At 24.1% G+C, this 27977-nt stretch overlaps 7 protein-coding genes across 14 annotated transcripts; 3 read left to right on the plus strand and 4 right to left on the minus strand.

The window, feature by feature from the left end:
• Nucleotides 1-234: 234 nt before the first annotated feature.
• LOC122720883 (myb-binding protein 1A) lies at nucleotides 235-4990 on the minus strand. Its single transcript, XM_043947934.1, has 11 exons — nucleotides 4929-4990; nucleotides 4657-4858; nucleotides 4356-4553; nucleotides 3887-4285; nucleotides 3225-3811; nucleotides 3010-3122; nucleotides 2413-2933; nucleotides 1701-2348; nucleotides 1383-1631; nucleotides 882-1315; nucleotides 235-716 (listed from the first exon to the last, which is right to left on the minus strand). Exons 2-11 carry the CDS (start codon nucleotides 4834-4836, stop codon nucleotides 275-277), a joined length of 3771 nt encoding a protein of 1256 aa, XP_043803869.1. The 5' UTR covers nucleotides 4837-4858; nucleotides 4929-4990; the 3' UTR covers nucleotides 235-274.
• Nucleotides 4991-5176: 186 nt separating this feature from the next.
• LOC122720881 (eukaryotic translation initiation factor 4H) lies at nucleotides 5177-7948 on the plus strand. 2 transcript variants are annotated; one of them, XM_043947931.1, is made up of 5 exons: nucleotides 5177-5412; nucleotides 6077-6247; nucleotides 6351-6595; nucleotides 6875-7105; nucleotides 7181-7948. In XM_043947931.1, exons 1-5 carry the CDS (start codon nucleotides 5381-5383, stop codon nucleotides 7324-7326), a joined length of 825 nt encoding a protein of 274 aa, XP_043803866.1. In that variant the 5' UTR covers nucleotides 5177-5380; the 3' UTR covers nucleotides 7327-7948. The 2 variants fall into 2 exon arrangements, with proteins under 2 accessions (XP_043803866.1, XP_043803867.1); XM_043947932.1 differs by having other exon boundaries at nucleotides 5179-5412; nucleotides 6351-6562.
• A 1027-nt stretch (nucleotides 7949-8975) lies between these two features.
• LOC122720909 (septin-1) lies at nucleotides 8976-10804 on the plus strand. Its single transcript, XM_043947986.1, has 6 exons — nucleotides 8976-9162; nucleotides 9315-9507; nucleotides 9601-9859; nucleotides 9939-10304; nucleotides 10383-10487; nucleotides 10566-10804. Exons 1-6 carry the CDS (start codon nucleotides 9139-9141, stop codon nucleotides 10696-10698), a joined length of 1080 nt encoding a protein of 359 aa, XP_043803921.1. The 5' UTR covers nucleotides 8976-9138; the 3' UTR covers nucleotides 10699-10804.
• A 942-nt stretch (nucleotides 10805-11746) lies between these two features.
• On the minus strand, nucleotides 11747-13652 carry LOC122720918 (mitochondrial import inner membrane translocase subunit Tim22). 4 transcript variants are annotated; one of them, XM_043948013.1, is made up of 5 exons: nucleotides 13631-13652; nucleotides 12518-12769; nucleotides 12254-12438; nucleotides 12101-12173; nucleotides 11747-12032 (listed from the first exon to the last, which is right to left on the minus strand). In XM_043948013.1, exons 2-5 carry the CDS (start codon nucleotides 12750-12752, stop codon nucleotides 11950-11952), a joined length of 576 nt encoding a protein of 191 aa, XP_043803948.1. In that variant the 5' UTR covers nucleotides 12753-12769; nucleotides 13631-13652; the 3' UTR covers nucleotides 11747-11949. The 4 variants fall into 4 exon arrangements, with proteins under 4 accessions (XP_043803948.1, XP_043803947.1, XP_043803946.1 ...); XM_043948012.1 differs by lacking the exon at nucleotides 13631-13652 and adding an exon at nucleotides 13335-13391; XM_043948011.1 differs by lacking the exon at nucleotides 13631-13652 and adding an exon at nucleotides 13220-13345.
• LOC122720917 (cell division cycle 7-related protein kinase-like) lies at nucleotides 13652-15660 on the plus strand. The gene is made up of 8 exons (XM_043948009.1): nucleotides 13652-13703; nucleotides 13773-13980; nucleotides 14072-14165; nucleotides 14261-14403; nucleotides 14466-14580; nucleotides 14649-14979; nucleotides 15100-15218; nucleotides 15348-15660. Exons 1-8 carry the CDS (start codon nucleotides 13682-13684, stop codon nucleotides 15474-15476), a joined length of 1161 nt encoding a protein of 386 aa, XP_043803944.1. The 5' UTR covers nucleotides 13652-13681; the 3' UTR covers nucleotides 15477-15660.
• Nucleotides 15661-15873: 213 nt separating this feature from the next.
• Nucleotides 15874-19795, minus strand: LOC122720860 (protein unc-45 homolog B). 3 transcript variants are annotated; one of them, XM_043947899.1, is made up of 5 exons: nucleotides 19652-19795; nucleotides 18740-19179; nucleotides 18279-18608; nucleotides 17763-18203; nucleotides 15874-17619 (listed from the first exon to the last, which is right to left on the minus strand). In XM_043947899.1, the coding sequence occupies exons 2-5, from the start codon at nucleotides 19160-19162 to the stop codon at nucleotides 15985-15987; spliced, it is 2829 nt and encodes a 942-aa protein (XP_043803834.1). In that variant the 5' UTR covers nucleotides 19163-19179; nucleotides 19652-19795; the 3' UTR covers nucleotides 15874-15984. The 3 variants fall into 3 exon arrangements, with proteins under 3 accessions (XP_043803834.1, XP_043803833.1, XP_043803832.1); XM_043947898.1 differs by lacking the exon at nucleotides 19652-19795 and adding an exon at nucleotides 19475-19615; XM_043947897.1 differs by lacking the exon at nucleotides 19652-19795 and adding an exon at nucleotides 19413-19534.
• Nucleotides 19796-21194: 1399 nt separating this feature from the next.
• Nucleotides 21195-24024, minus strand: LOC122720952 (DCN1-like protein 5). 2 transcript variants are annotated; one of them, XM_043948091.1, is made up of 6 exons: nucleotides 23796-24024; nucleotides 23354-23567; nucleotides 22725-22860; nucleotides 22168-22534; nucleotides 21862-22069; nucleotides 21195-21787 (listed from the first exon to the last, which is right to left on the minus strand). In XM_043948091.1, exons 3-6 carry the CDS (start codon nucleotides 22847-22849, stop codon nucleotides 21702-21704), a joined length of 786 nt encoding a protein of 261 aa, XP_043804026.1. In that variant the 5' UTR covers nucleotides 22850-22860; nucleotides 23354-23567; nucleotides 23796-24024; the 3' UTR covers nucleotides 21195-21701. The 2 variants fall into 2 exon arrangements, with proteins under 2 accessions (XP_043804026.1, XP_043804027.1); XM_043948092.1 differs by lacking the exon at nucleotides 23354-23567.
• Nucleotides 24025-27977: the final 3953 nt, after the last annotated feature.

Here is a 27977-nt window from a genome sequence, read left to right on the forward strand (position 1 = left end):
ATTAAATTTATTGCTTGAGTCGATTGCAATGCTTCAATATGTTTTTATAAACTGTTTGATAATTTCTCTCTCTCTCTCTCTCTCTCTCTCTCTCTCTCTCTCTCTCTCTCTCTCTCTCTCTCTCTCTGCGTGCATACGTGCGTGTGTGTGTGCGCGCGCGCGGAAAATTTATTTACATATTTCAAAGCTATACAAAAAAGACTTTTATATATATATATATATATTTTTTTAAAAATATTTATATAAAAATAACAATTCATTTTTATTTCATTTGTCAAGCAGTTTGTACACTTTTTCTTCTTTTAGTTTTATTGTCATCTGATATATTTTTGAATGTTCTTTTTTTTGAAGAATTAAGACTAGTTTGTTCAATTTGAGAATTTCCATTTTGTAGTGATACATCATAATTTGATTCATTTTGTAAAACAAAAGAGCTAAAATTAAAGGGTTCAAAACCTTCAGATATTGCTTTTTGTCGCAACATCTGTGCTTTTTTCTTTAATAGTTGTTTATCTCTCTGTTTACTTTTATTTTTTTTCTTTTTCTTAAATTCATTTCTTTTTAACATAATAGTATCTGAATTTGTTTGTGTATTTCTATCCTCTTGTTGTTCTTCTTGTGTTTCCATATTATTTAATTTTTCCATGTTATTTATACTATCTTTTATTTCTCCATTTATCATAGTATTTTGTTTAGTTTTGGTTTTTTTCATTGATCTGTAATAGAAAAATAATAATTTCTTTTACAAATAATTTCAACACTATGATAATACTATAATAATATTTTAATTTATATTATTTATCTAATTAATTTATCTAATTAATTTTAATTAATTTTATTATTTGATATTTATTAATTTAATTTATTTAATTAATACATACATGTTAAGTGGTATTCCAATTTGTATTGCTAATCTATTATATGCTACTTTTGTATCATTTGCAAGTGATACATGAGTTCTGTACGTTTTAAGTACGTTTCCAATATTATTCCACTTCCATGCTTGTGATAAATGATGAGTATGAATGCTTCGTAATAATGTTAAAAGAAGACAAATATATCTTTGTTTGACTTCTTTTCCTATTTCATTACCATTAGTTGTAACAGCTTGTTCATTTTTAATTTTATATATATTGGATAATTCTTGAAATATACTTATAGTATTTTTACATATTTTTTTTTCTAATTTCATTCTTACATCAAAATGTTTTGTATCTAAATGAACTAGTCGACTATTATTATAAAATATAGTTAAGAATTCAAGTGCATATCCCCGACGGAAAGATCTTATGTTATTATCAAAAGCAAAATCCACCTACAAAAATTATGGACTATTAATTATAATTCATCAAGATTTATTAAGATGAAAATTAAAAATTTACCAATAAAGGAGCTAATTGCCAGTTACCCTCCCATTGTAATTGTAAAATGGTTTTAAATAACAAAGGTGATAATACACAATCTCTTCTTTTAAAAAAGGCTCTTAAATTTTCTTCATAAATTTTAATGATTGTATCTATAGATATATTAGCCTGTTCAGCACATCTCACAAGAAATGTACAACATTCAGCTAATTTATCACTCATTTCATGATAAACTGATGTGGTTCTTTCTCCTTTTTCTATTAAAGCCTTAAAAATATTTTTTTGTTTTATAAATAATGAATATAAGATAATTATTAAATTTTAAAATAGAATTACCTTTAATATTATTGTTAATAATTCTTCATTAACATTTTCTATATCTTTGAATTTTTTTATCAATGACAATGTTCTTAAACAAGATCGAACTCGATCTTGAAGAGGTTTCTGATGAGGATCTTTTATACAAAATTCTAATAATGTAAAAAGAGGAAGTAACATATCAAGTACAACTGCCATTGATGGAACACATTCTAAATAAGTTTCTAATAAATCTATAACTCGAATTCTAAAATGAGTTAAAGCTTGTGCTGATTTTTCTTGTTTTTTGGATCGGAACTGACGATTTTCCCGAAGAATCCTAAATGCCGCTGCTAACGATTCATCCAATCGTTTTCCTTCTTCTTCATCAATGTTTTCTACATTTATATCATCATTATCAATTTGAACAGAAGCATCGCCAAGTGCTTGACTAACTGCCATTCGTAATCTATCAGTTATTGTTTCATCTTCATTTTCATTTGTCGATTCTTCATTTGAATCAGAGTCACTATCTGAAGTCACCATTTCATTAGTATTTTCTTCATCACTTTCATCATAATCTGTACTATTAAAACTTGATTCCATATCTGATGAAATTTCATCATTTTCATTATCAAAATCATTTTTTGGTACAAGTGGTGCTTTTTCAGTTCTTACATCTAATACCTAGAAATAAGAATTTCGAAATATAATGACCAATCTTCTAATTATATTTATAAAATTTACGTACTGCTAAAATTTGATGTATAGCTGTAGGTGTTATATAGGGACAAATATGTGGGAAAACACATCCTACTAATGATCGTAATAAATGACTATTCTTTGAATAGAAGGACAATAATAAATCAACAACTACTTCTACCCATTCTGGTTCATCATTTTGTTCTTTATTAACAGTTTTATATTTTTTAGATTTTTTTAGTATTCTTTCATAACAACTTTGTAGTTCATCTATAGTCACAATTGCCATTTGTGGATCTGAAAATAATTGTAAACCCATATGCAAATTCATTGTATGAAATAGCGGTATAGCATCTGTTTTTTTTGAATTATTTTCCAAATTTTTAATTAAATGTGTCACTTTTTCCCATGAAATTTTAGCATCATTCACTAATGGATTTCTTAATTTTAAAGTTTGCTCTTTTAAATGAATGTCCAAGAAATGAACTAATTCACTTAATATATTTCGTAAATCACTCAATTTTGGTAATTTGTGATCTAATGCATGATAAAATGTTTCCTTAAATTGTGCTACAAACAAAAAAAAAATAATTATAATATAAAATATGTGTGATAATACTATAATATTAAATATAAAAATATTTACAAGCTAGATCTACCCCAACATTTGGCATTTCACATAATCCATAAGTAAATAAAAATTTTAATTGATCTAATTTCCATTCTATATCCATAAACATTTTAGGATGTCCTATTAACCTAATAATAATAAATTATTATTCATAATTGCATTAAAAATAAAATTTAATATTGTGATATAATATTATATTTCTTGAAATGTAAGTTTAATTAATTAAGTACCTTGTTAATAAATGAGCAGCATAAATTCTTTCAGCATTTGTCCAAAAAGATTCTGTTTTAAAATTTGTTTTTTCTCTAGGTATTTTATTTTCAATTATTTCTCTGTATATTTTTGATACTTTTTTTATACCATCTATATTTAAATTTCCAGTAAGCATTTGAATTACTTTTGTACCTGTTTTTTTTTCAATCATTAAATCACCTGGATATAATATTAATTTTTTTAATACAGCAATTTGTATTTTTAATTTAGTATCATTACTATTTGTAGCTAATATTAACAAATTTAAGACTTCTTTAAATCCAAGAAGAACTTCATCTTTATTATGGTATTTAGATCCAGAACATTTTTTTAACATATGCTGTATATAATTTGGTGATAATAATGATGGAAGTATAGACTTATCTACAATATTTGATAATATAAGCTTGAGAATCTGTATAACCAAGTATTCATCAGTTTTAGATGGTTTTATAAATTTTTGATCTATATGAATCCAAAAATCAGTAATGAGTTCAGCTGACATTAAATTTTCACAAAATAATTTAAATATTGGATGATGACATGATATAATTCTGGGTAAATCCTGAATATTAATAATATATAAGTTAATATATTTTTTATAAATAATTTTATAAATAAATTTATAATATATACTTACTAATAATACTTTCACTATGTTATTCATAGATTCTTTGCTGATAATATCTTCTGTACCAAAATGTTTTTTTGAAAATTCATTATTTACAAGTAATGGACATTTATTTCTTATTATTAACAAAGCATACAATGAATCTAATGTTTGTTCTGTCCATGGTTTGCCAAATTCTTTTTCAATAATTGGCCAAACTGATTTTTTAATACACTCACTATCAAGTTGATTTACAAATTCAACAAGAAATGAAACAGAAACAAATGATAAATAACTACGTTGTTTGCCTGCATTAATGAGATCTTGTATAGTTTGTAGTTGTATTTCATTAATACTATTTAAAAGTAACTTAGATCTTATTAATGTTCCATATGCTAATATGCGCCCCATATAAATATCACCATTTTCCTAAAATAACGTGATTAATATTAAATATAAATACTTAATATTGTGATATAATACATATTGATTTTCTTACACTTTTAGCATTACTATTTACTGGATGTAATTCATTGTTTACTATAGATAAAAATTTTTCTATAGACATTTTAGGATTTATTATTAGAAAAACTGTCAGAGTTGTATAAAAACCTATTCGTGAAGTTGTTTTTGAAGAGCCTAAGCTTCGAATAAGTCTTTTTATAGCATATTTAAATTCTTGGGTATCATTATTTTCCTAAAACATATTTGTATATAATTTATCAATATAAAAACTATGATCATTTTTCGCGCAATATAAAAATGACTTATTTTGAGGTTATTTTTAAATTAATACTTACCGAATTTTGTTCAATTAAATATTTTAATAGAACAATTCCACCGTGTATTCTTTCAGATTCTGTTTCATTTCTAAGTTTAGTAAAATAATCAAGAACTGTACAATCCATTTTATTCATTTTATCCTTCATTTTAAAATCATTTGAAATAGGCTCTAACATGTGCATAGTCTCATCCGCCATCTTGCTTTGTTTTACCTAAAAACTACGCTAATCTAATAAGTACCTACATAACAAATATATAAAAACAATTGAATGAATTAGTATTTTAATACCTGATCTTATAATAGTAGTTATTTAAATGAAACAAATAATGAATAGAATGTAAAATCAAAAGTGTATATTTCATTTTTGAATTGCATAGACTGTCAATCGTTTTCGTTAAAAATTTCGTACCTTTGTGTAGAACTGTCGAATTACTATAAATAAAAATTTCTAGTAATATTATGCAATTCAACTACATAAATAAATTATTTTTTGAAAAGAACTTATCATAATCTAATTGTTAACAATTCATAGTAAAAATAAAAGTAATTGTGTTCTTTATTAGAAATTTTTAATCTTTTGATAAATTACTGTCGAAATTCATTAATACAAGTAACGATCCCTAACTAAGTAAGTTTGCTTAGATTCATGATTTCAAATTCTTTAGTGATTAGAAAAGTGCCATCTTGAACATAGTATTGCACTCGACCCGCGCGGTCCCGGTCAGTTTCGTGCATCCAATATGGCTGGTCGAGGTGGTTACGAAGATTCAAGGCAAGTATAGGTTACAATTTCTTTCATGTATAACAGTTATTGAGATTTTTCAATACAATGTAAGGATAGTATTTAATCGATGTACCGAATTGGTAAAAAAACTGCTCTTTTCTTCAATAATTTTACGATTTTAAGGTTAAGTGAGTTTTGATTAGAGTGCAGCGCAGCACCTTACAGATATGGTTCCTTCGACACGCGGCTTTATTTTGGCCGGCCAAACAATAGTGCATTTTAGTCATAATATTATTGATAAAAATATGAACTAAAAATTTGTGCAATATATATAATATATTTGGTTAAAAATATTATTTGATATAACACATAAGAATATTTAATTCCACATTATTCACTAGAATATGTGCTTATGAAAATTAATATTCTAATGAGTGTCACAATTATAAATCTATATATTGTTATTATTATTTCTATATATTATTATTATTTTGTAATTAACTCTCAAAACTGAACATGAAACTTTTTGTAATTTTAACATGATTCTAAATGATTATTATGTATCAAATTTAAAATAATGTTATTTTTTTATTAAATTAATAGTTAAAAAATAATTAAATACAAAAATAATACTTATTTTATATATATTAATTGTGCAAAATATTAATATAATATATATAAAATGCATATGATTATACATTTTTTTAAACAGAGATTATGGAGGTGGATATAGAAGTGGCAGAAAGCCATTACCAACAGAACCTCCTTATACTGCATTTGTGGGAAATTTACCAAATGGAATTGTACAAGGAGATGTTGATAAAATCTTCAAAAAACTTAATGTTAAAGGAATCAGATTGGTTAAAGATAAAGAAACTGATAGGTTTGTATAAATGGAATTAATTGTAATATGATTGAATTGAATATTTTATAAATAATACAACTCTTTTAATATTACAAATATTTAATATTTTTTTTTTCTATAGGTTTAAGGGTTTTTGTTATGTTGAATTTGAAGATTTAGCAGACTTAGAAGCTGCATTGGAAATGGATGGAGCAGTAGAAGTAGATAAAAGTGTTATAAAAATAGACGTAGCAGAGGGCAAGAGAAATGACCGCGGTGGTTTCGATAGGAGAGGGCGGAGTGGAGGTAGCAGTGGAGGCTTTAGAGGGAGAGATGGAGGCCGTGGAGGATATGGTGATGATTTTGGAAGCAAATCTATGTATTCTAGTAAGCGTTATGCTTTGCATAACGTATATAATAAATATCTTTTAAATTTAACAATATATAAATTAATTAATTGGTATAATAATATTTTCATAATATTTAAAAAATATTTATAAGCTTATAAAATAAAATTTTATATATTTTGTTTATATATATTGTATATATAATTTCATGTTTTTCATATATATATATATATATATATATATATATATATATGAAATATATCTATATATATATATAAAGATGCATTATTATTAAAAATTAAAATTTAATAATGTGCAGGAGGTTATGTAGGTCAAGGTCAGAGTCACGGTGGAAGACAAGGTAGTACATGGGATATGAGAAGTAACCGGGGTAACTACAGTCAATTTAATGATGATACAGGAGGTGGAAGTCGAGAATGGTCGCGTAACGCTTCATCTAGATCATATGGTAATAGACCAGCTTCTCGTGGAACTGGAACTGAACGAAAACCATTTCATGATGAACCATTTCACAAAGATCCACCTCCAGGTTTGTTTGTATATAATATTTAATAGCGATTTTATTTTTAAAAAATTATGAATAATTTTAACATTGTTATTATAGCTGATACAACTGGAAGGAAACGTTTGGTATTAGCACCAAGAACAATTCAGGATCCCATAAATGCAATTGCAGAATCAAGTAAATCAAGTTCAATTTATGGTGGCGCAAAACCTCGGGAGGAAAAAATTAATACAGATGACAAGTAAACATATTATCATTACTAGTTTCTGATTCCCTAAATTTCAGGGAAAGGAACTTTCCCAACAAAAACATTTGGAAACCAATACAAGATCCCTTAGTTTCCTCAAATGTAGTGGGAAGAATCTCTTCAGAGATGAGAAATTGTAATAATTTTTATTTACCCCTAAGGGGAGTCTTCCCCATAATGATGAAAAGTGATTTAATGAGATTCTTAAGTTCTACGTATTTGGCATTTTTAATTAAGAATAAAATTTTTTCATCTAGTGCCCTCTCTATTTACACTAACTCTTTAGTTTAAAAAAATGTAATAATAAATTGGGAACTTAAAGTAAAAATTGTGTGCACCATGCATGCTCGAGTAATATTGGTTATGTGTAATTATATGTATATACATATGACCAATCGTATCATATATGTATATATATATATATGTACACACGTGCGCGCACACACAGACTTGAATTATTTGTGTATATATATATATATATATATACACGCGATAATGATGTGATACGGAAAGTACATTTTAATGTTCACGTCAATTTCATGTTGGGTGTTGTATCAGTTTATAATAATATTAATGGTATGTGTACAAACTATTATAAATATATACTATCACCATACATATATTTGATTCCGTAAAAACTGATCTTCTAATAATATAGTACTCAAATAATCTTTGTTTTAAAGAGTACAAAATATTGTCCGTCTTTTCATTTCCTTCCTTATAATTTTTATGTTTCATTTTAATACCAATCATTGTATCTGCTTATTGAGATGATTTATAAATAATTGTTTAATATTGAAACTCGATTTGATTAAAAATATTAAACATTTATTTATGCGCTTGTGAAATAATGACAAATAATTATAAAACATAAAAAATATTTGAGTGATTGAAAAAATTATACATCACTAAATAATATGAGGATAATGTGCCGATTATTACGCATTAATATTGTGTAATGAATTAATTTACTATGCTAGTAATAAATGTCAATCATTTGAAAAAAATATCGATAATTATGAGATAAATAAAGAAAAACTTATGATAAAACTTAATGATAAATATATTATATAAAACTATGCTTGTATATGATATTATTTCCTGAATAAAGTAGTCGTTTGCCTTGTATTTGTGTAATGTATTTTTAAAAAATTAAAGAATAAAAAAATAAAATTTTAATATTTTTAATATAATTTGTGAATTACTTTTAAATCATTAAATATTCGATTTTAATATAAATAAATTAATTAATTAAAATCAATTCTAATTCGCATTTAAAATTAAATAATTAATAATTAATCATCAATTTACATCAAAGAAGTTTGAAAGTTTTAAATTAAATTATGATTACATAGTTCAATACTTTTTATCATAAAAGTTCATACTTTTATTAAAAGCTTATTTCGGCAGCCACGCCTAAATTTCTTTCTTATTAAGGGTTATTCCCCTCCTTCTTCGTAATATAGATATACCGTAACATTTTCCTGTACAGTCAATGCAATATTTTTCTTTTATATCAATGAATTTACAATAAAATTATTAATTTTTTTAAATATAATTTTGCTTTTGTTAAATATATATAATAAGAATATAATGTCGATTAAAGCAAAGAATTTTAAATTCAAATAACCTATTCAATTTATTCATGATATATGTATACTTATATATATTTCGAGTATGGCTGTAATCTTGTCTTCTGTCACAATACTGCGCTTGTTAGCTTGAAATTTAGTTTTGGATTGTCCTTAATATCGTTTAAAAATATCGTACTGACTTCTACGTATCGTTTAAATTGAATTACGACGAAAAAATGTCTAGTGAAAGTGTAAAAACGGTAAGTATCCTTAACGGTAAATAATTTTTTTATAAAATATTTTCATACTTTTTTTTATAAAAAGATTCATATTATTTATTTTAAGTATATTTATTTTTTTATATTACAAAAATATGATTTTAATTTAATATAATTCGTATTTTCTTTATTAGTTTGCTAGTCTTGAAACACCTGGATATGTGGGATTTGCAAATTTACCTAATCAAGTTCATAGAAAATCAGTAAAAAAGGGTTTTGAATTTACACTTATGGTTGTTGGGGAATCTGGTCTTGGAAAATCTACATTAGTAAATAGTCTATTTCTTACTGATTTATATCCAGAACGTGTAATTCCTGATGCTATAGGTAAGTTAAATTTTGTTTATATTTTCATTTATAGATATATATCTTATAAATGATAATTACTATATTATATTGGTATAATAATAATTTAAATAGAGAAAACTAATCAAACTGTTAAGCTTGATGCTTCAACTGTGGAGATTGAAGAAAGAGGTGTCAAACTTAGATTAACTGTTGTTGATACTCCTGGTTATGGAGATGCAATTGATAATACAGATAGTTTTAGAGCTATCATACAATATATAGATGATCAATTTGAAAGATTTTTACGTGATGAAAGTGGTTTAAATAGAAGAAATATAGTAGATAATAGAATACATTGTTGTTTTTATTTTATCTCACCATTTGGTCATGGGTAAGATATTTTAATTATAATTTTATTTTATTATAGCATGATAAAGATACATATTTATATTTCTTTTTATTTTTATCAGATTAAAACCTTTGGATATAGAATTTATGAAGCAACTTCATAATAAAGTTAATATAGTACCAGTAATTGCAAAAGCTGATGTACTTACAAAAAAAGAAGTATTGCGTTTAAAGAAACGAGTTATGGAAGAAATAGAAGGCAGTGGAATAAAAATTTATCCATTACCAGATTGTGATAGTGATGAAGATGAAGATTATAAAGAACAAGTTAGACAATTGAAAGAAGCAGTTCCATTTGCTGTATGTGGAGCAAACACATTATTGGAAGTAAAGGGACGAAAAGTACGAGGGCGATTGTATCCATGGGGTGTAGTAGAAGTTGAAAATCCTGATCATTGTGATTTTATAAAACTGAGAACAATGTTAATGTATGTAATATTAGTTTAAATGAATATATTAAAGAATAGAATAGTTTTTTATTATTTATTGTTTTTATATAATTATAGCACACATATGCAAGATTTACAAGAAGTGACTCAAGAAGTACATTATGAAAATTATCGCAGTGAAAGACTAGCAAAAGGAGCTCCTGTACCACCTCGAAGACAAACGTAAGTATTATAATTTTTAAAAAATATTCAAAATATTTTTTTACTAATAAAATTCTTTTTTTTTTTTTTTTTCAATAGAATTGCAGAATCTGAAAGAAGTAATTCTGTTTCTGAAAAAGATCGAATATTGCAAGAAAAAGAAGCAGAGTTACGACGAATGCAAGAATTAGTAGCGGTAATGCAGGCACAAATGCAACAACAACAACCTTAATTATATATATTTTCTGCACAAATGTGTGAAGAAAAATTAATTCTTCACATTACAGGTGCCAAAAAATTTTATTAAATGATCAATACACTATTCAAAACATAATTTGAGAAAAAATTTACAATTTTTAAAAGTTTATTTATGACAAATATAATTAGAAAATATACATTTCTTATTCAATATTTTTGTTTTAAATATTAAATCATGAACAAAATTCAGTATTTTAAAAACATAGAAAAATAAAATTAAAAATATAGGAAAAATTACATATAAAAATTATAACTATAATTTAATAACCATACAACACAGAAATGCGTAATAAGTGCCTTGCATATTTTTTTTTAATAAAAAATAATTTATAATTTCCATTAAAATGCAAATATCAAAACTAATATAATCCATTTTATAAAAATAAAGCTGTTATAAAAAATTTGTATTTCTTAAACAAGATGTAGTACAATTAATATTTGGTAAAATATGTTATAATAATATATATTGAAATATATAGAATGTAACAAATATGCTAAATTTCTCAAATATTATGCAAAAATTTTATTTCAAAATGAAATGAAAATTTATAAGATATAATGTATCTTAAGAACTCTAATAACAAGAAACTATATAAGTTTATATAAGTTGTATAAATACATATATACAATAACATTTTATAAATATCGATATTTTACACAAGTGACAAAGAAATTGGTAGAAATATATATACAATTTGCATATCTTCCAATATTTCATATATATTTTTTTATGAAAAAAATTTTAAGACTGCCAATATTAAATTATTAATAATCATTCACAATATTTAGAAATTAAAAGTTTATTTTATGCTGTGATAAGCAGTGTTAAATAAGTAAAGTATAGCTTTACATGTGTTTTATTTTCAATAAAATGTAAAGTATCAAGTATTAAGAATTAACATTTATTTTTACTTAAATTCTAGTAATATTTAATTACTAGTACCTATTCTTAAATCATTTTATAATTTTTTTTGTTTTAAAAAAAATGTATGCAATTTAAGAAAAATATTGTATTAAAAATAGAGAACTTTCAGAATGTAGGTAAAATGAGCATCAATATATATTACATGAATTTTATTTTATTTCTTAACTATTGTACTTATATATATGCATTTTTATATTAAGAATATTCTTATGCTTTTATACGTATTGTACAGGTATACTCAGAGTGTGTTTTATATTTTTTTTTATATAAATATATGTCTATAATAATATGTGACATTGTTTAAGATTTATGCATATAATAATCTATTACTGTTGAAAAAGCTGCAAAACCTGCTGCTCCAATTAAACCTGCTTTTATACCAGCTAAATCATAAAATCACATTAAAATTCCCTACTTATATATATTAAATTTATATTTAAATTTAGAATACCTCTTAATCCTATTATTCCACCTGTTAAACCACCAGCATATGTACCATTCTTCCAATCAGTTTTTCCTCTATACTAAAGTAAAATTCTAGAATAATATTATAGATAAACATAAATTAAATTATAATTTTATGTTGAATTTAAGGAATTATTACCGATTCTATTGCACATTCAATAGCTGAATATACACAACCAACTACTGCAAAATTTTTTGCATAACCCAATGTTGTAATTTTCATTTCTCTAAATACTTCACGGACAGTTTGTTGTTTTTCAACACTGGCCACATTTGAATTCACACTAGATGAAAATAAACCTATAGCAGCTCCCAAGCCATATCCTACAAATCTAATTTTTTTTTAATTATACTTATATATAAAAATAAACATAATTTTTAATATTATATAATACAAACATACCTATGACACAACTTGCAATACTTTTAAAGATACAACTTTCCATTGCACTTTCTACTAATTTCTCTTCATTAGTTTTAATTCGTACCGGACCTACAGTTCTTGGAATTATAATATTTTCTCTAAATCTTTGTTGAGTAATGAGATGAAGAGCTATTTTATCCAAATCCATATCACTTATAACATTATTTTCACTTGTGTCCAATAAAGATGATTTAGATGGATTAATGTTAAACATATTTAATTCAATATTTCCTATAATCAATATTTAATTCAATTTTTAATTCAATATTTCAATTCTTAAAAAATTAAAATCATATTAACATATATCTTAATTATTTTGAATAATTAAATCTTATTTCTTTAAATAAAAATGAAATAAAAATAAAAAATCTAATAATTAATGTAAAAAGATTTTATGTAAAAATAATCAGAAAAAGAAAAAAACAACATATAATTAACAATTAAATCAAACAATTATTAATCTATTTTTTATTCTAACCTTTAGTTTGTAAATAATTTTTTAAGAAAATTTTTTTTTAATTTTTAAATTTTCAATTAAAATTTGTTAAAAAATAATTTTAATATTATTAATATAATCATTTCTTTATTATTTAGCCATAAATAATATTGTTATATTTATAACAAATATAAATAGAATTACTTTTAATATATCAATTTACTTGATATATTGATATGCCGTACCGTATATACATTTCAGAATTCCAAATATGTATTTCCGAATACATATATATGTATATTATCTAAAATATTAATAGCAGGAAATAGTATTTTATTGAAAATTAGTAATATATTTTACCATGATAATTAATTCCAAAAATATTTATTAAAATATGTATAAAATTATATCAATATTCTGCTTTAATATTTTAACTATTGATTATTGATAGAATAAGACTATTGATATATTAACTATTGATAGAAGTATGCATATATATATATATATATATATATATATATATATATATATATAATATTTGAAACGATATCGAATTTTCATATATATAGGTTATACATATAATAGTTTGTTTTTTAAAAGAAAAGAATGAAATTATTAATTTATTAAAAATAATTTCAAAATAGTGTTTTGATTACCTGATTAAATGTATTAAATTATATACTGAAGCCATTGAAGAAAAAACAGAAATGGAAGAAGATAATGATGATGGTAAAAAATTGAATTTACGAAAATTATTCAAATTATAATAAAAAAATTAAAATTATTATATCATTTCAGAAAATAATATTGCGATTAAAAATATAGTTCCATTAATAAAAGATTTATTCCATGTGCATGGTAAAGTTGGAGAAGGAACCTTTAGTTCTGTATATTTAGCTACTTTAAAATTATCTGATGGTTCTAAAAAATTTGCATTGAAACATTTAGTTCCTACTAGACATCCTGAAAAAATTGAAAGAGAATTACAATGTATGCAACAAATAGGGTAATTGACATTTTATAAATTTGGTTATTATTTAAATAAATGTATTTATATATTTAAAATTAATATCTTTATGATATAATTTCTTTTTTAGAGGAAAAGATTATATAGTTGGATTGGAATTATGTTTAAGAAGTTTTGAAACAGTAATATTTGTAATGCCATATATGAGACATGATAAATTTTCGGTAAGATTTTTTTATTTATGACTCAATTAATTATTTTAACGTACTTATTTTATTATATAATGTTGTAAATGTAATAATTTATTGATATTAAATAGGAATATGTACAAGACATGACTGTTCAAGAAACAAAAGATTATATGATAGCATTATTAACTGCATTACGAAGAGTTCATCAATTTAATATTATACATAGAGATATTAAACCTAGTAATTTTTTATATGATAGATGTAATAAAAGGTAAAATAATGTAAATTATCTAATATAAATTTAATATATTAATTTTTTTTATTTTTTAATAGATATTTGCTAGTTGATTTTGGATTAGCACAAGAGTATATACCAGAAAAGAAATCTAGTAACATTAAATTAGCTAATTCTGAAATACAAGTTGTTAAACGAAAAAGATCAGATGAAGTAAAGTATCAATTATTATAGAAAAATTTTATAAGTAATATATATATTATTTTTTTCATATTTTTCAGAATAGTTTAAATCTTTCTCTTAATTCAAAAAAGAAAGATACAGGAGAAAAGTGCTATTGCTTTGGTAAAGCAAGGGTTTGTTCATTGTGTATATCAAGACCTGAACAGACAGCTCCCAGAGCTGGCACACCAGGTTTTCGAGCTCCTGAAGTTTTATTAAAATATCCTTCACAAACACCTGCAATTGATATTTGGGCAAGTGGAGTTATAATGTTATGTATTCTCAGTGGTACTCAGCCATTCTTTCATTCACCAGATGACTGTACAGCTTTAGCAGAAATAACAACTATATTTGGATCAAATAAAATGCAACAATGTGCACGTAAATTAGGTATAATATATAATTTTTTATTTAGTTCATATTGTAAAGCATTTCATGTTTTTTCTTTTATTTTAATTATTTTATGATTTTATTTATTTATATTTTATTTTAAATTTTTTTATAATTTAGGAAAAAAAATTATCTTTAGTGATGATATACCAGCAGTTGATATTGTTTCTTTATGTCAAAAATTGCAAAAAAGAAATAAGGGTTTATTAAATAGTAAAAATCATAATACATGTGAAAAGGTATTTTTTAATTTATTATTTATTTATAATTATAATTAATTTAAATATAAATATAATTTTATATTTTTTAATAATGTACAAAATAATATAGTAAAGATTTTACTATTAAAAAATATTCAATATTTTAAGGTATCATCAGACACACAAAAAGAGTATCCAAAAGAAGCTTATCATCTTTTATCAAAATTATTAGATTTAGATTATAAAACACGTTTTACTGCAGATCAAGCTTTAAGTCATCCATTTTTTAAATTATAATGTCTACTTTTATATTAAAAATTGTTTTAGTTATTTTGGCAAATTTATAAGAAAACTATTTTATAACAATACTATAAAAATAATTAAATAATATTAAATGTAGTATTAAGGATTGTACATTATGAAACTTGTACATGTACATATGATTGTATACAAAATACATAATACATTACATTATGTTAAATTAAGTAATTTATATTAAAGTAAATAATTTAGATTTTTAAACATTTTAAATATTAAATAAATAATTTTGTTATTACATAACAATATTATATAATATAAGATTATATTAATAAGATTGTTAATAAATGCAATAAATTTATAATTTATAATTTAACTATATCTAAAAAGACATTTAATTATTATTTTGCAGTTTTATTGCATTTATTATTTTTTAAACAAGATGAATTTTACATTTTTTAGGCACTTGTGATATAACAAATAGATAATTTTTAGATATTTTGTTTACAACATAGAAAGATTTAAAATAAATTAATTATATATATATTTATTCAACATTTTCCAAATTGTTTGCATTTTGTGATATCTGTTCTATATTTTCACTTTTCCATTCCCTAATAAGTTTCCATTCTGCTGCAGCTTCTAATGCTTTAGCTGCTAATTCTTTTATTTTTTTGTTTTGTACTGTATCACTTTTTGTAAGAGCCATTAAAATTTCCATTATATCAGTTTCAATTACTTTGGCTGCAACATCTTTTGTACTTTTTATCATATTTAAAATAATTACAATTCCTCTATGTTGTAAATCAGTATTTGGATTAGCAAGCAAATAATGTAAAGATTCTAACCAATCCTTTGAATCAAATATTTTAAAACATGATTTTATACTAACTGATGTTAACATTGCTAAGGCTCCTGCAGCTGCCATACTTGTATCTAGATCTTCGTCTTGACAGAGAATGACCAGATATTTAACTCTATCATTTTCTTGTTCATAATATTTAATAGTATCTTCACATAACATTAAATTATTCATAACCTGTGTAGATGCACGTTTTAACATTTCGTGATCTTCATACATATAAATTTCAATTTTTTGAAAACCTCCTTCCTTCAGAATTCGTTTTCTAACACTATCGTTAATTCCAGCTAAGTTGCATAAGGCCATTAAAGCTTCAAAATTTTCAAGAGCAGAACATTCTGCATTTAAGAGATTTATAAATGGTCGAACTACTTCCATTATTCTTTGTCCAGGGAATGCAACTTCTGGATTTATTGTAATTCCTAATCGGGCAAGAGCTTGTGATGCTTGTTTCTTTCCTTTATCTGTACCATCTAAAGCTAATGGTAAAAGAGCTTTTGCACCACCTTGTTGAACAATAATTCCTCGTACTTCCTGTTGACTAGATATTGCATTAAATACACGCGCTATTAATTCTTTACTATTTTGACTTTCTGTTTTAGAAAGTGCAACTAATGCACTTGTTACACCAGCTTTAGCTAATGCATTTAATCTTTTATTTACAAAATCTACATCATCTAGTTCATGTTCTTCTGGTATATGATGTTTTGCGAATTTTGCTAATTCAATCATTTCTGGTATAAGTTCTTGTTTATCATAAGCATTACATAAATTTACTAATGTAGTAACAACACCATAAACTACAGATTGATCTCCAGTTTTAGCAAGTTCTATCATGGCTTGAACTGCTTCAACATCTTCAATTAACTTTTCTTTGACTTCAGCATCAAAAGTAAGATATGATAATCCTTCTACTGCCCATTTTCTCATATCTTTTTGCTTTTTAGGATTAATTAAAAATCTTCTACAAGCTTCAGCTAATTTTTTTGTTGCTCCATCAGCAAATGGTCTTATTGTAGCATCTGTACCACCCGAACTGCCTAATTTACATAATCCTACTAAAGCACGTACTCTGATAGAATCATCTTTAGATTGATACAACTTTTTTAATATATTCACGCCTTGATTGATAATTGCAGTACTTTTATCTCTTTTGGATGCAGCGGCAATAATACATTCACAAGCTACTTTTTGTTGTAATACATCATCTGTGCCTGCCATAACAAGTATCATTTCTAAAATACCTTCTTTAGCAATTACTGAATTTCCAACATCTAATGGACCCAATAATAAAGTTGTTATTGAAACTACAACACGGACCTGTTTAAATAAATAAATATGAAATAATAAAATTTTATAAAAAATTTTATAAAAATATAAATATTATATTTATATATATGTAATAATTTTATAATATAATTTTTTTTATTAAAAATTATTAAAAATTATTGATTATTACCAACCTTAGATTCTAAATCTGGTGTAAGTAACTTATCCTTAATATATTCATCAATAGCATTTTTAAACTTTTCTTTTGCTGCATCATAATACATATTTTCATAAATTCTTGCCAAACATACACTTGTTATAGTTCTGGTAGATGATGTAATATCCATTGAAGATTCATATTTATATTCTTCAAGTTCACTTGCAACTTCCATTAAACGTTGTAAACCATTTAGTTCAACTAATCGTTCTGCCCAATTTAATGTAGTATAATGAATATTACGCATAATAAGTTCTATAATTGCATCCCTAGCTAATCCAGAAATTGTTCTGCTTGTTACACTACAGAGTAAACATGATAAAATAGTATCTATTTCTTTGTTGTATTTGTCACATAATTCTTTATTTGGTTTTGAATCTGGTTTATTATTCATTCCACTATATGTATTTAGCAATGTCTGCAAAACATAGTTTTAAAAAAGCATATATTTTACAATTAAAAATAATTTTTTATGTTTGTTAAATTTGCTAACCTGTAAATAATATTGAGCAACATTTACTCTTTCTGCAATTTTACTATTAATCATTTCTAAGCACCAAGGTATACCAATATGCTTCAAAATATCTTTAGTTCTATTAATGTTATCTTTACATAGTTCTGTAATAATTCGAATAGCAATTGTTATTATTTCTTCATTTTTCTCAAGTTTAAGTATCTTTGTTATTTTAGAAACAATTCCATCATTAAACATTATTTCTGCTCCTGCTCTCTCTCTAGCAAGAACAAGTAAATTATTCATTGCTGTTTCTCGCTTTTCATTATTTTCTTTCATTTCAAAAGCTATATCCATCATTTGTGATACCTATGATAAAAAACATATTTATTATAGATTGAATTACATTGTAAAAAATTTTTTATTTATTTGCAGATTCCAAGGAATACATTATAATTAACTTATTATATAACAATAATATTATATGTTAATATACAAACCTTGGCACTGACACGAGAATTCTGTCTATATCTTTCTTGTACAATCTCATGTAATCTTGCAGCAATAGGCTGGATTGTTTTGTTAGCAGGATCAGTAGAAATAATATATCTTGCATCACGATATGCTTCTTCAAATCTTTCTAATGCTTCTAATGCTTGACATCTACGAAATAATGCTTTTGGATCATTTGGGCATATTTTAAGAGCTTCATCACAATCTTTAATTGCTTTATTATATTCTTCTTGCTTTAAATATGTTGCAGCACGATTTTTATAATATATAGCTTTTTCAGAATTATCTTTATCTGCAAGTTTTAATGCACTTGTATAACAACTTAAAGCTTCTGACCAATTTCCTTTATTGAATTCTATATTGCCCTTCTCTTTCCATTCATGTGCAGTTAAATTTTTTATTTTCGTCATATTGAAATATTTTTTAACTGAAAAATTATTAATCACAAAATTATATAAAAAAAATTATTTATTTCATAAAATACAACATTAAAATTAGATTATAAATTAAATTATATTATAAAATTAGATTATAATTAGATTAATATATTAATTATATTATTATATATTATATAAATATATGTTTAGGTAAATAAAATTTAATAATACATAATTATAATATTAAAAAATTGTATAAAAAATTAAGAAATAAGAAATTTACTTATTAAAAAATAAATATTATATGAATATTTTTAAAATAAGATATATGCACAAAAAAACTACCAATTCCTTTTGAAAGACTTCAATGTAATACTGAAGCTTGCACAGCTTTCGCATGATATTAAAAAAGACGTAGAATTGTCTAGACGTTACTAGACTGTTGCATATCTATTTTAAACTCTGTTCGTTCTATAAGTAAATAAAATAAAACTATCAGATTAAAATAACTTACGAACTTACTTGTTAGTACCTGTACTTAACCATATTGATTATTTTTATTTTATCTTTGTTATGAAATTTTGAAAAAATATATTTATATATATTAAATTATTAATACTTATTTATAGTAATTTATATTTTTTATTTGTAAAATTTGCATTAATTTTGCATTTATGAAAGAAAAATTTTAAAATTCATTAGTTATATGAGTACCCATATAAGTATATGTAAGTAAAATAAATAGATATAGAATACTGATAAATATTGGCGCGATTTTCAAATGCACTAAATACTAATAATTAATAATATTAAAAATTAATAGTAATTTTATAAATACAATTATATATATATAATTATATATATATTATATATATAATATATATATATAATTATTATATTATATTATATATATAATTATATATATATATTATATTAATATAATTATATATATAATTATATATATAATAATATAATTATGAAAAATTCATTATATAAATAAAGAAAATACACATTATTGAAAAAAGTATTTTATTTATTTTACGTTTTTCATTACATTACATTCTCCACATCGCAATTGTATTGTAGCGACATACAATGATTTTTAAGTTTTTGTTTCTAATTTTTTCATTATGATGTATGGTTTATAATTTTCCATTAGATACTTTTCATTTGTGAATTAAGATTACTATTAATTTGGAAGTTATGAGCGAAAAATTTGAAATTTAATTTTATATTATATCGCTAATGATAACATTATTTGTAATAGAAGTGGACATGCAGAAAAAAATATACACATACACATAATTAAGCAATTTTTATGTAATAATTGAACTAATTTATAATATTATTGCATTATCTATGTTATTATTAGAGGACAAAATATTTTTATTAAATAAAATTTAAAATTGCGATGTATATTCAAATATTCTCCTAATTGATAAAAATTAGCAATTGATTGAACTAAAATATAATACAAATTATTTGAATAATCACCATGCATTAATCCATTTAAGTTGTCGCAAAAATTTTTATGATATGAAGTTTTGAAAAGTATATTATTAAAAAAATCTTTGTTTTTAATGTGTCAAAATTAATTAAATAAAAGAAATATGTATATATAAACAAAATTTTTGAAATTTTTGTTTAAAATTTATTTACTTGATAAAGAAAATATTATACTATGTTATCTAATGTTTCAAAACAAATTTAATTTTAAAATATTTTATAAATATTACATTGTTTTAATAAGAAGTTTCATATTCTAATATACATCAATACATATTTATGGTATGTGTAAGAATTATTTTATGTTAGTTAATATGTACCAATGTGTTCTATTGTATTTTAGATATTATTAAACATTGTAATAGCACTTATATACTATACATTGTTATTTGATTTATGATCCTACTTAAGTATTTGTGATTATTAAATATTTTGTGATAACAGTTATATATGTGTTTAAATTTTGTAAACATTTTTATGAAATATATTTAAATATCTTAAGGAATTTTTAATATGTTTATGAATAAATTTACACGTAATTTTATAAAGTCTGATTTATAATAAATTAAAACATAAACTATTATGTTTATTAATACCTAAAATATATTAACTTATTACAATTATTAATTTATGAAAATGCAATTCGAAATTATAGTAGAAAAATGATACTTCTTTATACAAAATTTTATCAATAAGATAATGTTATTTCTTCTAATTTTTTCATTTTATAATTGAAATTATATTTTATAAATTGCACAAGTAAATCTTATATCAAAATAGATTTATTTTTAATCACAAGAGTTTCTGCGACAAACTCTGGATCAGCAATGAATGGTGATAAGTAATTAAAAATGATCTAGCAAATTTCTAACCAGAGTCCGTTTAGAACACAGAATCATATTAAGATAGGCTACTTACATTCTTATTGATTAATAAAAACATAGTACGAATGATGATAACTGAAATGTTGCGAGGTTATGATAGAAACAGAAATTTTCTTATTAACAAAATATGACAAGACAAATGAGTGTTTTTTTATTTTAGTAGACTATTATTATTGAATGTTTCAGCTGCCTCTAGTTTCTGTTGAAGATGCTTCTTCACCTCGCTGTATTTTTAACCATTCAACAAATTCATCAAGCATTACTGGCCCTATAAAAAAATGCATATATTAAATGTATGTAATTTAAGAAATATTTATCATCATTATAAACACATTTACACACATGCTCCATCTAAATCATAATTAGATAAATCGTGATTGATTGTACGAGAAAATTCTAAAATGTTGCACCACTGATCTTTATTAATCACTTTGTACTTCGATTGATCTAGGAACTGAGCAAATTGGGTGAATAATGGCCAATGTTTTCCCAAAAGTAATTGTAACATAACTCTTGCTGTTTCCATATCCATACTTCTTTGATCTTTGTCCTAACATATAATTCATAATATTATCTGTATATATATATGTATATATATATATACACATGTTTATAAAAACTTTAAAGTATTCTTAACATATTACTTACTCTAGCAAAATCATAAGCATATCTGTAAATTCCCTTAAATGTATGTGGATCATTTAATTGATTCCTTAGGTACTCAAGTTTTTGTTGTATTTTACTAATAGAATCACACTGCAAGTCTGAAAGGCCTTTTAACCATTCACTGAGTGTGAAGAAACCCATTTGTCGGGCATTCATTTTATATGCAAGAACAAGCATTACTACATTTTCAGGTTCTACACCTATGTCCTCACAAAATTTTTCCATTCCTTCAGGTCCAAGAGTATCTGAATCATCAGGTGTTGTATACTCCCTAAACCATGTGATACAACGTTTTTGAGAAAAAGATGAAGTGGTAGAAACATCTTCTGTTTTTGTATAACGTCTTGCACTAAAAAAAATGAATAATATATATGAAAGAATCTTTTAATATAATTTAAAAATAAAAATAAATCATTTAAATAAATTATTTAAATAATAATATTGAAATGTATGAAATGAATATGTTTATAATATTTAATTTCATGTTACCATTAATATATACATACAGTATAAATTTGAAATGTTGTAGTGCAATTTACCTAGATGTATGTCTAAGTCTTTTTGATGGGTGCCTTGATATACCCTCCTCATGGGCACTAGGTGACATTTCAATAGTCGTATGATGATTTGTGCTAGAGGGCGCTCTACGCTTGCTGCGTGGCATCCCTCTTTTAACTAAAAAAAAAATTTAACATAAATATAAAATATTAAATATTTTAAATTATCTCAATCATTATATTATATTTCATAATCATTATATTATATGATGAATGAATAAAGTTAATTACAAGTATAATTTATTAACTTATAATAAAATATTATTGAAAATGAAATTATTAAGAATATATATTTATAGTCATTTTTAAAACTAATTATAATAATTATAATATATTATATTTATCTAATTTATATAATTTCTCTTTTCTAAATTATACATATATATATGTATATATATATATATATATATATATATATTAATTTTAATTCATATATATAGATATATAGATATTTTTTTTTATAAAGATTTAGATAAAGATTTTATTTGATTACAAAAATAAAAAATAAAAATTTATAGAATAATCATAAAAGATATTGTAAAAAAAGACACATGAAAGTAACTTAGAGATATAATAAAGTAATATAAAAAAAATGTGAATAAGTTACTTACCACGCAGCAACAACGTAAGTTATATAAAAGATTAAGAAGATTTAAAGAATCCGTAATATAGCTAGTTTATACTGACATAAATGACATTTCCTTTCAGTCTTAAAAGATCAAGTTTGAGGTTAGGTTCGGCAATTAATTGGAGTATATTGCAATTTTTCGATGTTTTTCACTTTAGCTTTAACCGCTTTGTACATGTGATGTCGCAAATAAATACCTAAGAATTATTAATATATTTTTTAAGATGTACTGATTTTGAATTTTGTCCTTAATACAAAAATAGATGAACCAAGTTAAATAATTACACAGCTTATATATGCAAATTATTTTCTGCTGCGATATGAGTCGCATCATAACATTAAATGCTTGTAGAAATGTGAATAAATGATTATCATACTATAATGAAATATACAAATGTATAATAAATTGAAAAGACCCTCCCTACCTTGTTCAACGAACCACTAGAACAATTGTATCAGAAATGTATTTCTCACAGTAAAAAGTCAACATCAATATAAAACTTGCTTTATACTTTAGTCTATAAAAATAATATTAAACATAGTGCCAGCATGTCATCAAATATTTAACTAATTTATTAATTTGGATATTTTGCACTACCTAAATGCTGTATAGTTAAATAAAATTTTTTTGCACCTCAGTTTTATTTCATTTTATTGCCGTTTTGAGACAGCATGCCTTTTTCGCAGGGATACCAAATGTAGAATTTATATCTCACTATGAACAATTGCAGAAGAAAAGCGAATATTGATGTTTCAGTATTAATTTGTATTATTTTAATATGAATGATTTAATTTAAAATCTAAAGTAAGTAAAAAACAATTAAATAATTTGTTATATATTAATAATTGTAAAAAAAATAATTTATAAAATATACAAATATAATTTTTATGTTAAGATTAATTTTTTATCAATAAAATAATAAGAATAAATTATAAATTACAAATGAATTAAATAATAGAAATATTATCCAACATATCTTTTGTCTTATTATTAGAATGTTTGTAAATATCTTTACAATTTTGCTATATCATTTTTAACATTATAAAGATTTAAAAATTATTCTATTCTATTTCTATACAATTTTTTAAAATATAAATATAATAGAATAACAAGCATTTTCATTGTTCCAATAGATATATATATTTTCCATCAAACGATCTCGCAATAATTAATTTTTTATTTTATATTGATAAAAATAATAAATTCTTTTATTTAATAATTTTTTAATTATTTATTTATTTATAATTAAATTTATTTTAAAGTTTATTTAAAATAAATTATTATTTTAAATTAATTTAATATATTATAATATTATGAATCATTATATTATATCAATAAATTATAAATTATTAATAGAAAATTATAAATATTTTATATTAAAAAAAATTCGTTTAATATTTATAAATAATTTTGCGCTATTATCAATACATCTACTGCGTTCGACTTTCATTACAGAATTAGATGAGAATAGTTTTGTTTCGGCCGTCGTATTATTTAGACGTGTCAAAGTTATGCGTACTCGATTATGTGTATAATTTAAAACTATGAATTTTGTAAATTTGCGAATTAAATCTTTGGCATTCAAGAGATGGCGCTGAAGGTCAATTTTTATCTTATCTCTATCCTATTATTTTTTTGTTTTTTTTATATGTTTTATATGTTTTATTTATGATATTCTAGAGATGGCGCTGATTCCATAATTTTTATCCTATTTCCCATTATTTGTTCTCCTTGCAAAATGTCTTCTATACAAAATTCAAGTGTTCAAGAGATAGCTATTACTCGATTAATTTTATTTTGGAAATTTATTTAATTTATTAGAAGTTATTAAGAAGTTTAATAATAATTATAGACGATTAATAGTAATTTTAATCGATTTTAATCGATGTGTTTTTTTATACAATAATGTGTTTATTCGTATTATTAACAAATTTTTAAGAAAAATTAAAATATTTTTGTTGTAATACATTGATAAACATGTCAAAGTTGTGATGTATTCTATATATTGACAATGTATTCTATATAAAGATATTAAGAGTTGATATTAATATATACAAAGAAATGTTGTTATAATAATTATCAAGAACTGCATCGTATTTTGGTAATATAAATTGATATTAATTTTTTAATATGCAAGTATATATTATGATGATAGATATATTCATTATTATTAATAATATTCATTTAAAATTGTTTAGTATGTCATTTGAATATTACTTGAAATTTTATATATAAATACGTATATAATAATATGCATTATTTTATTATCTTTAATTAAATATTGCACAATTCCATAAATATATTTATTCACATATATTGTTATAATTTACACATAAAACAAAATTGACATATTTTTCAACGATATTTAGACAGTTTGATTTTACAGATGAAATCTTTCAACATGCTCCCGAAAGCCGACATAAAATTGTGACCCATCTTTCGCAATGCGAACAACCGTGAGTGGACGGTCTTTCTCTCGTGCACGTTATTCCCGGAGTAACGTTTCATTCATCATTCTGGGCAGCGTGCAGTTTGCGGATTCTGCATTCGTTTCCGGGCGGCGAGCAGTGGCACTTCATTCTTACAGGTTACGTCGGATGCCAAGAGACAGGTCAAACCAGATGCCGAAGCATTCGAAGCGTGCCAGCTTCCTCCAACGTTCCCTCTTTCCTATTTGTATTTGCCTGAATTTCATGGCCCCGATTTTCCTCGTTAGTCGAGATTCTCCGCTCCCTCCTTCTTTTCCTGTCAGCTCGTCAACGTTGGAATGAAAAAGAAGATATATCTCGCATCTCTTCAGTTTTCATGATATTTCTCGCGTAACGAAGCACCGTACATATGCTTTCATACACGGAACACAGAATTCATGGACATTAGGAGAAATCAGTTGGCCGAATGATCAAAAAAATATTTTTTAAATTAAACACTATATAATATAACTATCTTATATATTTTATTCCTCTTTTGATAGATATTTTATATTCGCACTGCGAGAAATAGTTGGTACATTGCGTTTCCGAAGGAATAAGCAAAGTTTTAAAGTCTGTAATGAATAATTAAAGTTTTGCCACACGAGAAAACTTTCCTACATCCTGTATTCCGCCAAGGTATTATCCTCTTTTCTCTTAATTCACGATTCTTTTCTATCTGGGAAAACTTTCGTGGTTGTTTTATATATATATATATATATATGAATGAATGAAAGAATTTGATCGGAAGTTTAGAATCAAAAGCGAGAAGAAAGTAAGTAAAGTTTAATAGTTTTTATCTAATATAGGAATAATTGTCTCTTGTAATCTAAATCTTGTAATCTAAAAATTTAATCTTATTCAAACGTTAATAAATTAATATTTCAGTTCATTCAACTTGGAAGAAATTCTATTATTGGATTATATTTAATTGATCATCCTGACTCTGCTCGTTCGATCGGGTCGTTTCATTACAGAGGAGAAAAATCTCATAGACCGTTGTCATCAATCAAACCCCCTACGTTCTTTCCCTCGTTGACGAATTACAAAGAGATTCGTATTGTAGCAGCGTCGATGTGTATCTCTGTTGAATATCAACGTCAAAGGCTCGACAAGTACGGATGTACGAGTTAGGCAAGGGTTGCTTCGCATCTGCGAAATTTAAAGGCACCGCCATCCGTTGTCTCGGATAATTAAATGTCTATTGGAAATTCGTCGAGGATGGTGGCCTCGTCTATCCTATCGAGAATTGATCGAACGTCTTCCCGTGATTATTTTGAATTACAGGTACCTGCAGATCCATTCTATCATCGCAACGAAACTACTTTCCTACAGCATGACAGACTTATAGCGCTACTTAATTAATCAACCGGTATCAGTGCCTGCTATCCTTGCAGGACCCGGTTCTGATGTTTTTATGGACTACATTTCGCCGAACCCAAATCTGCTTCTGACTTGCATTTGTCATCCTGATTGGTATATAGGTATTTGTGAACCGGTATTAATGTTAGACGAAACTTTCGTCGCAGCAATTTCTGATTAACTCTCTAACTCAAGTTTGATATCTCCTCTATTTTAGGTCGTGGAAAGGTTCCGATAATTTTCAGGATTTGTGGTGAGTTTTAACAACTGTCACGGATTTTTTTTTTAATTCTATCTCAATCAAATTGGAGGATAATTAATTGGAGGTAAGAAGTTTAAATACTTTATTTCCCCTCGTTAAAGAAAGAAGAATTATATGTACTTAACATTCAATTTTTCAGTTTTAAATTTTTAAATCTCAGTTGAAAGAGAAAATGGTTGGTGGTCGCGCAACAGGATGATATTATAGGAGCTAGAGAAACTTGGCAAAATTCACTGGCCAGGATTTGTTCTCTTTTGAGGAGATTCTTTTCTAGAAATACTTTGTGTCCGTTTTGGGCAAAACACGTCTTTTATGACGACAGTGAATTATATACAGCCACGTTATCCTGATAATAGCCCATTTCGTTTCGTGTCGTCACAATCGGTGTGTATTTTTGTTCGTGTAAGATGTTTCCGTGTGAATTGAAGCAATTTTCGCAGCCACTTATTATTGTTCCACACAATTCGTACATATTGCAAGTGTGCTGCAATTTCTTCAACGAAGATATAAAGTT

Source organism: Apis laboriosa, unplaced genomic scaffold (assembly GCF_014066325.1).
Source record: "Apis laboriosa isolate Shangri-la unplaced genomic scaffold, ASM1406632v1 scaffold13_cov153, whole genome shotgun sequence".
NCBI classification, from domain to species: Eukaryota; Metazoa; Arthropoda; class Insecta; order Hymenoptera; family Apidae; genus Apis; species Apis laboriosa.

What these genes read in the sequence shown, in the direction of transcription:
- LOC122720909 (XM_043947986.1), top strand. Translation starts at nt 9,139, where the DNA reads ATGTCTAGTGAAAGTGTAAAAACG. An exon ending in CTAGTGAAAGTGTAAAAACG is followed by an intron (nt 9,163 to 9,314) that starts GTAAGTATCCTT and finishes TTTCTTTATTAG; the next exon opens with TTTGCTAGTCTTGAAACACC. An exon ending in GTACCACCTCGAAGACAAAC is followed by an intron (nt 10,488 to 10,565) that starts GTAAGTATTATA and finishes TTTTTTCAATAG; the next exon opens with AATTGCAGAATCTGAAAGAA.
- LOC122720883 (XM_043947934.1), bottom strand. Translation starts at nt 4,836, where the DNA reads ATGGCGGATGAGACTATGCACATGTTAGAGCCTATTTCAAATGATTTT. An exon ending in ATTTAATTGAACAAAATTCG is followed by an intron (nt 4,554 to 4,656) that starts GTAAGTATTAAT and finishes AATATGTTTTAG; the next exon opens with GAAAATAATGATACCCAAGA. An exon ending in GCTGCTCATTTATTAACAAG is followed by an intron (nt 3,123 to 3,224) that starts GTACTTAATTAA and finishes TATTATTATTAG; the next exon opens with GTTAATAGGACATCCTAAAA.
- LOC122720918 (XM_043948013.1), bottom strand. Translation starts at nt 12,752, where the DNA reads ATGTTTAACATTAATCCATCTAAATCATCTTTATTGGACACAAGTGAA. An exon ending in TATTGCAAGTTGTGTCATAG is followed by an intron (nt 12,439 to 12,517) that starts GTATGTTTGTAT and finishes TTAGATTTGTAG; the next exon opens with GATATGGCTTGGGAGCTGCT. An exon ending in TTGAATGTGCAATAGAATCG is followed by an intron (nt 12,174 to 12,253) that starts GTAATAATTCCT and finishes ATTTTACTTTAG; the next exon opens with TATAGAGGAAAAACTGATTG.
- LOC122720917 (XM_043948009.1), top strand. Translation starts at nt 13,682, where the DNA reads ATGGAAGAAGATAATGATGATG. An exon ending in CAATGTATGCAACAAATAGG is followed by an intron (nt 13,981 to 14,071) that starts GTAATTGACATT and finishes TTTCTTTTTTAG; the next exon opens with AGGAAAAGATTATATAGTTG. An exon ending in TATGATAGATGTAATAAAAG is followed by an intron (nt 14,404 to 14,465) that starts GTAAAATAATGT and finishes ATTTTTTAATAG; the next exon opens with ATATTTGCTAGTTGATTTTG.
- LOC122720881 (XM_043947931.1), top strand. Translation starts at nt 5,381, where the DNA reads ATGGCTGGTCGAGGTGGTTACGAAGATTCAAG. An exon ending in GGTGGTTACGAAGATTCAAG is followed by an intron (nt 5,413 to 6,076) that starts GCAAGTATAGGT and finishes TTTTTTAAACAG; the next exon opens with AGATTATGGAGGTGGATATA. An exon ending in TCACAAAGATCCACCTCCAG is followed by an intron (nt 7,106 to 7,180) that starts GTTTGTTTGTAT and finishes TTGTTATTATAG; the next exon opens with CTGATACAACTGGAAGGAAA.
- LOC122720860 (XM_043947899.1), bottom strand. Translation starts at nt 19,162, where the DNA reads ATGACGAAAATAAAAAATTTAACTGCACATGAATGGAAAGAGAAGGGC. An exon ending in ATTCTCGTGTCAGTGCCAAG is followed by an intron (nt 18,609 to 18,739) that starts GTTTGTATATTA and finishes TTTTTATCATAG; the next exon opens with GTATCACAAATGATGGATAT. An exon ending in CACCAGATTTAGAATCTAAG is followed by an intron (nt 17,620 to 17,762) that starts GTTGGTAATAAT and finishes TTATTTAAACAG; the next exon opens with GTCCGTGTTGTAGTTTCAAT.
- LOC122720952 (XM_043948092.1), bottom strand. Translation starts at nt 22,849, where the DNA reads ATGCCACGCAGCAAGCGTAGAGCGCCCTCTAGCACAAATCATCATACG. An exon ending in AGACTTAGACATACATCTAG is followed by an intron (nt 22,535 to 22,724) that starts GTAAATTGCACT and finishes CATTTTTTTTAG; the next exon opens with TGCAAGACGTTATACAAAAA. An exon ending in ATGCTTATGATTTTGCTAGA is followed by an intron (nt 22,070 to 22,167) that starts GTAAGTAATATG and finishes ATTATATGTTAG; the next exon opens with GACAAAGATCAAAGAAGTAT.